Source organism: Grammomys surdaster, unplaced genomic scaffold (assembly GCF_004785775.1).
Source record: "Grammomys surdaster isolate TR1022 unplaced genomic scaffold, NIH_TR_1.0 125114, whole genome shotgun sequence".
Taxonomy (NCBI): domain Eukaryota; kingdom Metazoa; phylum Chordata; class Mammalia; order Rodentia; family Muridae; genus Grammomys; species Grammomys surdaster.
Genome location: NW_021620017.1, coordinates 413,180 through 426,083, shown reverse-complemented (window position 1 = coordinate 426,083; position 12,904 = coordinate 413,180). Strand labels below are relative to the sequence as shown.

General features: G+C 48.1%; 1 protein-coding gene across 4 annotated transcripts in view; it reads left to right on the top strand.

Annotated features, from left to right (window-relative positions):
- Positions 1-12,904, top strand: part of Tspan14 (tetraspanin 14) — a 60,509-nt gene that overhangs the window by 43,821 nt on the left and 3,784 nt on the right. For all 4 annotated transcript variants that reach the window (XM_028785128.1, XM_028785126.1, XM_028785129.1 and 1 more), the window contains 5 exons: positions 4,391-4,441; positions 6,176-6,322; positions 7,496-7,666; positions 9,497-9,622; positions 11,360-11,404. In XM_028785128.1, coding sequence (XP_028640961.1) covers positions 4,391-4,441; positions 6,176-6,322; positions 7,496-7,666; positions 9,497-9,622; positions 11,360-11,404 — 540 coding nt within the window. The remainder of the gene's footprint in view (positions 1-4,390; positions 4,442-6,175; positions 6,323-7,495; positions 7,667-9,496; positions 9,623-11,359; positions 11,405-12,904) is intronic.

Below are 12,904 nucleotides of genomic sequence, written 5' to 3'. Positions count from 1 at the left end.
GGTGGCTGCTCTTGGCCTGCTTGACCTCAGAGCTTTCTTCCCATTCTTCAGCAGGGCTTAAACACTTTTATTGAGATTTGAGCCTCTTTAGGTAAGGTGCAGGAGAATTCTTGTGCCTTCCAGGATAAGGCAAACCTGTGTCAGCTTAGGAAGCAGCACTAGGGCCTCTCGCTTTTTGTTTTTGGAAGGTGTCCTGTTCTTGACTGTCAACTTGACTACGTCTGGAATTAACTAAAACCCAAGCCATTGGGTACACCTGTAAGGGATTTTTTTTTTCTTAATTAAATCATTTCAAGTGGGAAGAACCACTTTTAATGTGAATCTTTTGAGGTGGGAAGATACCCCTTTAATCAGGGCCACACCTTCTGCTGGCAGGCTGCATAGGGACCTGGAAGAAAGAAGCTTTTGCTTTTTGCTTGCTTGCCTGCTCTCTCTGGCCAGCCCATTGCTTCACTGACTGGCATCAGAGCCTGCTTCTTTGGGATTCCAACATATACTGAAAGCAGCTGAAACAACTACTAGATTAATGGACCTTCTTGTGGGTGATAGCTATTGGTTGACTAGCTGGACCACAGCCTACAGGGCATCCTGATACATTCCCTTTATACATATATGTATTCACTAATTCATCCTATTTATTCTCTACAGACGCTAACACAGAGGGGATTGTTGTTGTTGTTGTTGTTGTTGTTGTGTGTGTCTGGGGCCTTCTAGATCCATTAACTCTAGGGAAGATAGCCCAGAGATTTCCACTTAACCTAGGTCTTGGAACTCTTTAAATTTTACTGGAAGCTTTTTTAAACCCATTATCCCAGTGGGACCTCTTTCTCTTGTGTTTGCTCCTGAGTTCCTTCTGCTCTGGTTGGGATGTAGACTCTTAGAATGCACCTGGCTGTGTAAGCTAGTTGCTTGAGAATGGTGCAGACTAGAAACTCCTGTGGAACCCTTCTTAACTGGGTCTTCTGTAAATGCTCTCTAGGGTATGTCACTCAGAATGCTGCTTGCTCGTCTGTCCCAGCACCCTGTGGGTAGTGAGATAATGTGTTGTCATGGGTAGAGCTACTCAGATGGGGCTCTTAAGTTTGTCAACAGCTAGCTGTGTGACCTTGGACAAATGTTTCTACATTTATTTGTTCTACGTCTGTGTGGACACTCTGGGGAGGAAGAGACAGGTTCGCTACTCACTCCTGGAGCTGTTACATGGGTCCAGACACAGGTTACTTCCCTTGTCTGGTCCTTTCTCAGGATCTTGACCATAATTGGTCTCCAGACTTCCTGCCTTGGGCAATACTCACTGAATCATGATCTGGCTTGTGCCTGTTAAGTTCCTATCTTCCTGGTATGAGTTCACATTACTTCTTCCTTTAAGACACTGAAAGAAGATGGTGTCCTTATTCTCAGTCAGTGTAAGAGAAAACATTGTTGTAAGGAATCTACTACAGATCTTGAGGGAGGGAGAGAAAGAGGCAGGGAGGGAGAGAGAGAGAGGGAGGGAAGGAGGGAGGGAGGGAGAGAGAAAGAGAGAGAGAGAGAGAGAGAGAGAGAGAGAGAGAGAGTGTGAGTGTGTGTGAGTGTGTGTGTGTCTGACATGAATGGAAGCCTGCCTGCATTTGCACAGCTTGGTATATATGTTTTGGCAGAGCAAACATCTTTCTCTTTGGTTACCCCAGGGAAGAATTAAATTAGCACCTGAAGGCCAGATGTGGTAGTGAACACCTTTAATCCCAGCACTCAAGAGGCTGAGACAGGAGGATCTCTGTCAGTTCAAGGCCATCCTGGTCTACATAGCAGGGTTCAGGACAGCCAGGGCCACATAGAGAGAACATGTCACAAATGAACAAACAAAACACTTCAGTATGAGTTCAGGAACACTTAAGTGTATGTGGCATTAAAGCTGATTTAATGTGGTGATAAAATGAATAGGAATCTGTGAGGCCCAGTGGGGAGGAAAGGGAAGTTCTAGTGCCACTGTTCAGATGTTTCAAGATAGCCTTCTTTCACCTGTGCACATAGGACCAGAAGTGGGTAGACTGTTGTAAGTGGTTAGGCAGGCTTGGTTTTGAATGGGAACATTGGATGGAGTGGTGTTAGATACTTACAGCCTTATTGCCCCAATTCTGTATATGTGGTTTGGATGTGGTAGGCTCTTACTTGGCCCTCAGGAGTGTTGAGACCCAGAAGTATGCATGGAAGGAGAGTGGGAAGAACCCTAGGCTTCCTTTATGGGATTCTCATGGGCCCACTCTGTACCATCTTTCTCTATATGAGTGGGTTACAGCCCCAAGCAGACAGGCACCTTTGTCTTTAGAGAACATGGCTGTAAGGTGGGTATAGTGCATTTGGCTAAGAGTCAGGGCTGCAAAGGAGAGCCATGCCAAAGGTAGTTCTGAGTGAGGGACAGGTCAGCTTCACACAGGAAGGCAAAGGTGGACATCTTGGGGAGATCTAGATATGAAGGAGGAGGAGGCCAGGGACTGATACAGGAGAAGAACCTTGTAGGCCAGGGAATGGTGCACTGTGGTAGAATCTTAATCCTACGTGTAAGGGGAAGTCACTAGAGAGTTTGTAGGAGCAGAGTGTCCTGCCCATAGTCATGTTCAGTAACCAGTAGCTCTGTATGTGAGTTCACTCAACCAGGACAGAAGTCACTATGAAAGCTGTGTGTACTGAACAGAAGACCTTTTCCTCATTGTCCCTAAACAATACAAAGAACAGCTCTTTATACAGTGTTTACATTATATTTGGTGTTATGAGTGGTCAGAGCAGAGGGAGGGAGGGTGTATGTACATTGCTCACGGGGCTTTGAGAACCTGAGAAATTTGCTATGCCCTGGGGGGCTTTAAGGCCAGTCCTTTGGATATCATTTGATAGAAGATTTTTAAACAATGCTTCCAGTTTGTTGGAGGCCTGGAAAGAGGTGGAAAGAGAATCAGAAAGAAAACTGGTCATGCACACTTCTGTGTTTCAAAGGTAAAACAAGCCGAGTCTCAGTTGGTGAATGTGAAGTATCTTTCCCTCTTGGGGGTTTTCTCCTAAATGGCTAGTGGACAGATGGTGGTGATGTTTCATGAGGGAAAAGAAGCTGGAGAGGAGTAGGCTGGGTCCCTGGAGACTACAAGGAGATGGTTGACATGAGACGGGAGAGCTGCAAGGCCGCTAATCATCGTTACGGATAGTATTTAAAGGTGTATGATTCCTGGTTCTCCTGACTGCTCAAAGGGTCTTTGCACTGTTAGATTTACCATCATTTAGTGGAGTCTGTAAAGGGAAGGATAAGCAGCAGACAAGGGAGGAAGACAGCCCTGGCCGAGCTTTGAGTGCTTGGTGTCTCTGAACCTGATTGAAGGAAGAGGAATGACCAAGAGTGACCTCATTTCTGAGGAAGTCAGATGAGAAGGCGGCCTCCAGCTGGGCCCTTAGGGAGTAGTAGGGTGGCCTGTTGGTTTTTCTTGCCATCCATTGTGAAACTGATGGGAAGGGGAGGAAGTAGTCATGTATGGCATCTAGGAGAACAAAGACCTTTCCTATTGAGAAACCAGTATGCCGTGGGGTGGCTCAGGGGACTGGTTCACAAGGCCCTGGATGCTCAAACAAACATCAACAAAAGCACGGAGACTGCTCTGTTTGTAGAGCCTGGGGTTTATATGGGAAACAACTTAGGACTGTGTGGTCCTTTGGATGGGTCCCATTCTCTTGGCTGTAGTGTGCGCCTGTAGGTGGGAGATGGGGGTGATATAGTGCCTCTCTTCTGCTTACTGCAGTTTACCTGAATTCACCAGCTAAGACCCCAGTGTTTCCTGAGCGCATGTGTGTCTCATATTATGTGTAGGTGGGATGAGGAGGCCCCACTCTGGCTAATGAATGACCCGAGTGGCTACTTACCTGTTTGGAGTCTGAGTCCTGGGCCATGGAGATGAGATGGGAAAATAGGTGGTTTTGTCTTTCCCCATAGCCTTGCCTTGCAGGTGGGCTGACCATATAGCTCAGCTGGGCCAGAGACTGCTGATACACTCTGGCAGTCATCAGGGGTGCAGTGTCTTGACACTGAAGAGCACACTGAAGTGGGTTGAGGGTGAAAATTGGGTAGGAAGGAAGGAAACAGTCTCTCTGTCAGCGTAAGGCAGTCTCCTGTGTCAGTCTCTCGAGACCTAGGGATGTTTACTTTGGCTTTCTGGGCATTTGAGCATCTGGAGTAGAAATCAGCTGTCATCCATTCTAGGGAGGTAGCTGCTGGTTATCTGCAATCTCCATGTCCCTTGGTGTAGAGAGCTTCTGTCATTTGCAAGATTCAAATGCCCCCTTAGGAGCACCCAACTAGCATGTAAACTTTGTCCTAGTGCTGGTTTCTGACCTTATTTTTCTCTTCTCTCCTCCCCTTTCCTCAATTCAGTTGGCTGGAGTTGTCTTCCTTGGAGTCGGGCTGTGGGCATGGAGCGAAAAGGTAGGTGGAACCTCGACCAGGCCCTGTTATCAGGCAGCCAGACCCAGAGCCATTGGATGTGAATTGTCCCCTCCTCTAGCCTGTCCAGTAGCCACTAACTGCTGGGCCATGGGGATGAGATGTGAGAAAAGTTTGTAACATTAACCCTCAGAAAGGGTGTGTCTCTGAGGCTATGTGTGTTGCTGGAGGTCGTTAGGGCAGGACTAGAAAAGTTGGGTTGGAGGTTATGAGCTCTGTGAGTAAGGATGTGCACCCAGCCTGTTCCCAGAAGCCCGGAGTAACCCCAAGGCAAGCCTGGGGCTGTCTCCTAAACCCATCCCACACCTCCGGGAGGAAGTGAGCAGCTCCCTGAGCAGAGTCTTGTTTACTTCCAAAGTGCTTGTGCTGGCCTCCAGAAAAAGGGAATAGAGCCTGGTTTTGTGCCCCATGTGCTGCTTGCCAGTGTGTGAGGAAGGGGATCCCAGACTCTTACTGTGCAGGTAGATAAAGGGGCAGTTGGTATTCTAGGGAGTCAGCGCTCCAGAGGCAAGGTGGAGTCATGGTGCTGACCTTACCCCATGGCAGATGGAATTCTTACAGGAAAGGAGGAGCAAGGAGAACCTGGAAGCTGAATCACCTCCAGTTCCTGTGGTAGAACCTGCCACTGCTTCCAGTGGAAGCAGCACACTTTGGTCTATGAGCTTATATGTGATGGTCTTAGGAACAGAGTGAGGTCTGCTCTTGAGCCTGTGCACCTTTCTTGTCGGCCTGTGTATCCCTGATGGCAAAAGCTGTCTGTACAATGTCTGTCCCAGTGACCTGGAAACAACTATGCATAACAGCGCCACCGTGTGGCTGTATATGGGACTGCAGCAGACTTGACCTGGACGAGCCCTGATCCTGGAGCTGGTTACACAGCTGCCTAGCCCAATAGCTCTTTTCTTTTCTCTTTGATTATCACAGAATCTGTCTGTCCATTGTAGTTGCCACTAGTCACATATAACTATGTATATTTTAAATTTTACTGTTTGTTTTGTTTTTTGGTGTGTGTGTGTTTGGGGGATATGTATATCTCTGAGTAGAAACAAAAAACCACCTGCAGGAGTAGGTTTGGTGTCCTCCTTCTACCATGTGGGTCCTGGGGATTGAACTCAGGTTGCCAGACAAGGCAGCAAGTGCCGTTACATGTTGAGCCATCTCACTAGCCCCTGACTATATGTGTTTAAATAAAAATGACAAGCCAGTCTTGTCCCTAGCCTCCTTCCAAGTGATTTTATTACAGGTACAGCCAACGATTCTCTTTGGATAGTGCTAACTGGATGTTGCCGTCATAGACACGTTTATGAGCAACACTCTGCCCATTGCCTACCCTTTCTGGGTATGTTTCCTCAAAAATACTCATTGTGAAGCTGCTTTTAGCCAGTTTGACCATGGCCTAGGACTCCTCTCCTCTGCGGCCTGGCCAAGGCACCTTACAGGCTACTGAGGAATCTGGGTCTGGGCTCACAGGAGCCCCAAGCATCAGTGTGGACCAGGAACTTCATGCAGAGTGTCTTCATGGAGAGTGGTTGCGGTGGACAAGGACATACTCAGGGGTTCCAGGAAGTGGGCAGGAACACACTGTGGCCTGGCTCTTGATGACAGGACCGAGCTGTGTGAAGCAGCCCCCTAGCTTCAGCTGCTGGCATAACTTGCCCCCAGGGTGTTGACTCCATTCTCAGAGCACTGCTACCTTTCATTCTCTGCTTCTTTCAGGGTGTGCTGTCCGACCTCACAAAGGTGACTCGGTTGCATGGAATCGACCCTGTGGTGCTGGTCTTGATGGTGGGCGTGGTGATGTTCACACTGGGATTCGCAGGCTGTGTTGGGGCCCTACGGGAGAACATCTGCCTGCTCAAGTTTGTGAGTGGGGCTGGAGTGGGAGGCAGTGGATGTGATGGGCTAGAGGTACCAGCTCACATCTGTTTTCTGGCCCAGGCAACACAAGGAGGGAACAGTTCTTTGAACCTGCTGTCTTGCTAAGAGGGAAGATTTTAAGAAGAAAAACTCAGATGACGGTTCCTCACCCTAGGAGAATGGGGTTCCCGCAGAGTTGCCAGCTAATTGCAGGGGTTCTATTCACCTCCTTTGCTTTATGGCCCTCCTTAGAATTTCTAAAGGAATTGTTTATTTGCTGTTTACCTTTGTCCTACCTGGCTAAGATCAAACAGTGTTGCCAATAGCTTTAAGAAATCTTTTCCCCTCCTCCTGGGTGTGAATCTGTTGAATGTGCAGTGTAGTTCTTAATTTTCTGGCAGAATCACGAATTACTAAGAGTTTAGTTTTATATTTAGATACAACTTCATATTTAAATGTATTCAGTTAAAATTAAATAGCACCTGGTGAGGAAAACACTTTTATTCTCTTTATAATCTATTATTTGTTGAGCTTATTAGGTCAGCCTTTCTTCATTTGGAAAGCAAAGCACACACCTCTCCCTAGATCTCCTCCCCCTTAATAATACTGTGTTTTGCATCCCATTTCCACACGAGCAGGCTGTGTGCACACTTGTGCATGCTTGGGATTCTTCTCTGGTTTTCTTGGGAAGGTTTCTTCACGTTTCCAAGATGTATCAAAGCTTCATGGCTGCCAATAGAATGTCACCATGACCTGTAGCTAGCAGCCATGTTTCTAGAGAGGTCTCTATGTAGCTGTCAATCCTGCTTGCCCAAGCAGAGTGGGTACTGATAACACTGGTCCCTCCAGATCGGTAATGAACTCTGCAGGGAACTTAGGTGTCAACATCCATAAAGTGGGAGTGACAGACTAGATGTCTAGGATGGTTGAGTGGAGGGTGGGGCAGATAGTGCCTGGGTAGGGCTCTACAGGACTTCCTTTCATCAGGCAGGGGGAGGGGGATGGCTGCCTCCTAGGAAGTGATGGTTTGGAGCTTTGTCCTTCCTTTTTGCTCCTCTCAGTTACCAGCTGTGCCAGCTGTCCACGGGTAGACAGAGGAGGTGAAGTGCTGCAGTAGGTGGTGCCTCTGCATATGAGGCTGGTGATGCTGACTCCACCTTTTTTCTTGTGCCCACGCAGTTCTGTGGGGCCATTGTGCTCATCTTCTTCCTGGAACTGGCCGTGGCTGTGCTGGCCTTTTTATTCCAAGACTGGGTGAGGGATCGGTTCCGGGAATTCTTCGAGAGCAACATCAGGTCCTATCGGGATGACATTGACCTGCAGAACCTTATTGACTCCCTTCAGAAAGCCGTAAGCTCTGCCCCTGGCATGCCTCCTGCGAGAGCTTGTCCTTTCCCACCTCTGGTGACTCTGGGATGCCCTGCAGCTGAGATGGGAACAAGACCTTCCGGCCTCAGAGTGGGTTTTCTGCCACAGCATGGTAGGGAGGTGTGGAGCATTCCCTCCCTATCTCTGGTCAGCCTCGCTGTGTGCTCAGCTTCTGGCATGGCAGTTCAGGCTCCCTCTCAGAGTTTTGGATCCAGTCTTCCCTAGCCTTACATGGTAGCCATGTTAGTAGTCAGAGTCTTCCCCAGGATCTTGGCCCTGTGGATATAGAGGGGATGCAGAGGATAGAGCTCCTTCCCCTAAGACTGACTCACTGCAGAGCTATTCCTGTATCTTTCCTCTCTGGGACCTTTTCTCCTTCCTGTTTGAGAAGGACAAACTGCCTGGGGGGAAGCCTCTCCATGGAGGGATGTGACCTCTCTGGAACTTTCCCCAGGGAGCTGAATGAGCAGGCTTGATCTGTGTCCCTCAGTCTTCCTGCCCCTTCCCCTTGTGTGCAGCTGGACCTGGAAGCTTGACTCACTGGCTGCTCCAGCCCCTAGGGTGAACCCACTCCTGGCACAGTGGTCTGCTTGATCTGCTCCTGCCAGAAGCCCGCCTTCTGAAATGTCTTTTGCATGGAACACTTGGTTCCAAAGAGAAAATAAACCAGCAAGCACTAAAAATAACTGACCCACTATTATTAACCACAACTTGTTTACCCTGTTGCATGTAGCATGGGGTCCAGAAAAATTTGTTTACATAAGCAGAGAGACTCCTGGGTGTTGTTATTGACTTGGGAGAATCTGAATCCTATTGTAACCTTGCTACGCCTTTTCTATTCAGTTTTCTTTTGTGTTCAAATGGCCTTGGGTGTGCTAGTTTCTCGCACTTTCCCCTGTTCTTTCCAAAGGGAAGTCTTTCTCGCTGCCCATCTGGCCCAGTCTGTTTTGAGACAGGTGAGACAGCATCTTGTTATGTAGCCCAGGCTGCCCTCAAGCTTGCAAGCCTCAGCCTCCTGGTTACTGGATGTGGAGGAATGCTTGTGCTCTACTATGCCCAGCTTCCTTTCTTCTCAAATCTAAGTTCTAGGGCTTGTGATAAAATATTAGGTGGTCATTAAAGCATTCTGCAAAGTGGAGGAGGAGTAGGGTTGGAGAAGATTGGATTTCCACTGGAAAGCTGGGTGTGAGGGAAACGGAGATTCCTGCTGGCCTTGGTTTTGGCAGCAGAGATCTACTAAGGGTGTGGTGATTCCATCACAGTGATGTTCTTAGTGGTACTCCACATTTGTAGGCTGATAAGGGCTTTTGTCAGCTGCACTATGTAATGGGGAGTGGAGGGTGGGGCTCCTGATCAAGTGGGTTAATGAATTGCTGTTGCTGTTCACCTTAGTTGTAATTCACCCCTGTTGTAAATGTTCAGCAGCTGTTTTATATAAAAAGGCCAAAAAGGTAACTAGGGCCAGCGTGGGTGGCCATTTATCCTGGAGAAAGGCCTGTTACTCACTCAGGCAGTGTTCTCTGGGTTAGGAGAGGGGTATATCAAAGGGCTGTTAATGGAGAAGGGGTATATCTTGCATGGGCTCTGCCAAGGAGTCACTGGGACTTAGCATGCTAAGCTAGACTAGTGAGATTTGGTTCCACAAGCGAGTCAGCATGGCTGCAGTTTCCTTCTTAAAGCATTGCCATTTGTTGGTGTCATTCAGTATCTGTGTGAGTCTTGCTGTCTGTCTAGTAAATGGGAGGGAGACACCTTGTGTTGAGTCAATGACCCCCCCCCCCATGTGGTTCTTGGCTATATTTATGATTTCAGAATCAGTGCTGCGGGGCTTACGGCCCTGAAGACTGGGACCTCAATGTCTACTTCAACTGCAGCGGTGCCAGCTACAGCCGAGAGAAATGTGGGGTACCCTTCTCCTGCTGTGTGCCAGATCCTGCAGTGAGTATATGTCCCTTCTGTAGCCCCACAGCTCCTGTCCCTTCCAGCGTCTTCCAGGCTGCTGCTTTCCAACACACAGGCTGATGCTGTGTGGTGCAATCACTCCTGTGGCTCCCTCCACCCACCCTGGGACCTTGCACCTCTGACATCCTGTGCATACAGTCTGGACCGCTTCTCTATGGTGCACCATGTCTCTGTGCTAGACAGAGGAGGAAAGATAATCCTTCCTCAGGAGGATCTGCCTTCTCATGAAGGTGCTGTGCTCTGGGCCTGTCCACTTTTATACCTGCTCTGCAGAGTGTCCTCAGTGCTCAGAAGCTCTCAGGAATTGTGAGGTTTCTCATCACATGTGTGTGGGGGTGGGGTGGGGGGGAGAGGAGAGCAACACCATGGTTAATCATTTTCTAGCCTTTTCTTCACTTGCTTTCATTCCTAGTCTTAGGCCTAAATCCTTGGGCTTCTGGAAATTAGCACTTTGAGTAACCTGGGAAGAAAGACTGCTTTTCCTGAGCAGAGATCTATCCTGCACAAGCTTATGCACAGCCCTGTGGCCCCTAGTCACAGCCCCTGAGAAGCAAGCCTTCACTGTTAGGACCAGGGCAGGATCCTTGGTCTGGGAGAGGCCTGTTTGCTGAGGTTGTGCAGTGGAGTTGGAGGTGTCCAGGAATATTTGAAAAACACCAGTGTATGCCGGGCAGTGGTGGCGCACGCCTTTAATCCCAGCACTTGGTAGGCGGAGGCAGGCGGATTTCTGAGTTTGAGGCCAGCCTGGTCTACAGAGTGAGTTCCAGGACAGCCAGGGCTACACAGAGAAACCCTGTCTCGAAAAAAACAAAAACAAAAACAAAAACAAAACAAAAAAAAGAACACCAGTGTAGTGAATATACTGAGTGAAATGTCATCTACTGGCACAAAGGTTGACAAACTGTGGCCCAAGGCCAAGTGAGGCAAAATACTTTTAGTTACTTTTTGGTGGTTATTGTCCAGTTTTGCATCACTATAACAAACCTCCTGAGGAAAGGCTTGTGGGCTCAGTGGTAGAGTACACACTTAATATGCAAAGAGTCCTAACACTAATCCCTAGAATTTAAGAAGAGTTAGCGGTCTCACAGTGTTGGATGCTTTCAGATCTTTGGTACCTGCTGGAGACAGCAAGGAGCAAATGGCATGGAAGCTGCCTGCTATATGGCTAAAGAACGAGACCGAATGCCACTGTTTCCTTCCAGGACACATCCTTAGTGACCTAACAGCTTCTTCCTAGGCTCCCTGTCCTAAATATTCCACACTGTCTGCCAAGAGCAGCACCATAGGACTAAGCCATGGGGGATATTCTGCATTTAACCTCAAACATGGCTGAAAGAAAAAAAGTATAATATTTTGTGATGTGTCAGACTGGTATGAAATTCAGACTCTAGTGCCCTTCGTTTTCTGGCAGTATAGCCAAGCCTGATAGGTTATGGTTGTCCATGTCTCGCTTATGTGCTGTCCATGTCGTGCTCTTGTTGGTGAAGTAGAATGAGTCCTGGTTCTGCAGCCTGCAGCTACAAAATTTACTGCTGAAACCCCACAGATGTGGCTCACTGAGCCCTGTGGTAGCCTGGAAGGGGAGCTGGCAGTTAAACTCAGGATGTGAGCTGTGACGTGTTTCCAGTGCTCGGTTGTGATTTTTCTAGAGCTTCCTACCACTGGGTTTTTGACGAGTCTTTAGAGTAACTAAGTTTTCTGCTTTTCCTACAGCAAAAAGTCGTGAACACACAGTGTGGCTATGATGTCAGGATTCAGGTAAGTATATCAACACACAGCCTTAAAGGATCTGGGGAACTGTTTCTTAGGCTTTAGTCTTGTAGTCTAACCTCCTGCTTTAGCACAGTGCAGATTGGAGTTAAGAGACAGGAAGATTCCATTAGAAGGTGCCATAAACCAGAAGTGAGCTGAGTCTGGGTGAACTACTGTGCATGTGTGCACATGCATCCACACATGCACTCGCACACGTGCACTCACACACAGACACTCACTCACATGCACTCACATGCACTCACAGGCACTCACAGGCACTCACACACATACACTTGCACTCACACACATGAGGTCACACACAGGCACTCACATGCACTCGCACACGTGCACTCACACAGGCACTCACAGACACTCATGCACAGGCACTAGTGAGTGAGGGCTTGGGTGGGAGAAGGTGATGGGAAAGGATGTCAGGGAATGTAGACATCCCCTTAGCCATGGACTCTAGGACAGTTTATCTTCCATTGACTTTAGTTCATAGAAACAGGTCGTGTGTGTTGGATGTTTTATCTCTCATAAGCTGAAATGTAGTCAGTTCCCAGTGAAGACAGAGCTGTCATGACTGAGATTACTGCCCTTATTAAAACGCCCAAGATGGCCTAGAGAGATGGCTCAGAAGTAAAGAGCACTTGTTGCTCTTAGGACCCAGGTTTGGTTCCCAGCACATATGCAGGGCCTCACAGCTGTTAGGAACTCCAGTTCCAGAGGACAGATGCCACCTTCTGGTCGCTGTGGGCACTGCATATGAAGGGTGCGCATAAACATGCATGTAGGCAAAGTGCTTAAACACATAAAAGAAAGAAATAAAGAAAAAGACCCTAAGAGCTTTCTTCCTCTTCTAGCATATGAGAATTCAGCAGGAAAACACTGTCTAACCAGAATGCAGCAGGAGACACTGAGTCTGCCAGTGCCTTGGTGTTAGGCTTAAGCCTCCATAGTGATGAGAAAGAAATTCCTGTTGTTTTAGGCCACTATGGTACTTTGTTGTAGCATCCCAAACAACCAGAGAGATGCATTTGTATGAAACCTAGCTGTCCTCCTGGTAGAGTTTCATTGCCCCTTGGGGCAGCCATAACAAAATATAGACTGGCAGGCTTACATGACACTTCTTTCTCACAGTTCTGAAACTTAAAAGTTCAAGATGAAGCCATCAGCTGAGTTGAGTCCTTCTGAGGCTGCGTAGAAGGAGCTGTTCCAGGCCTGTCTTCCAGGCTGGGGCGTCTCCCTCCTCACATGACTTCCTTCTGTGTGTAGCCCTGTCCTAGTCTCTTCTTGTATGGACGGGAGCCAGTCGATCAGACCTCATCCTGGTAGCCTCATTTAAACCTAGTCAGCTCTGTAAAGACCTGTCTTCAAATACAGTCACAACCTGAGGTTCAGAGGTTTAGAATTTCAGTGCGGGAACATGATGGCACAGTACATCCCATAATATCCCTAATGTGAATTGATATTTCATCCCTGTCACATGGAGGGAGATGATGGGGA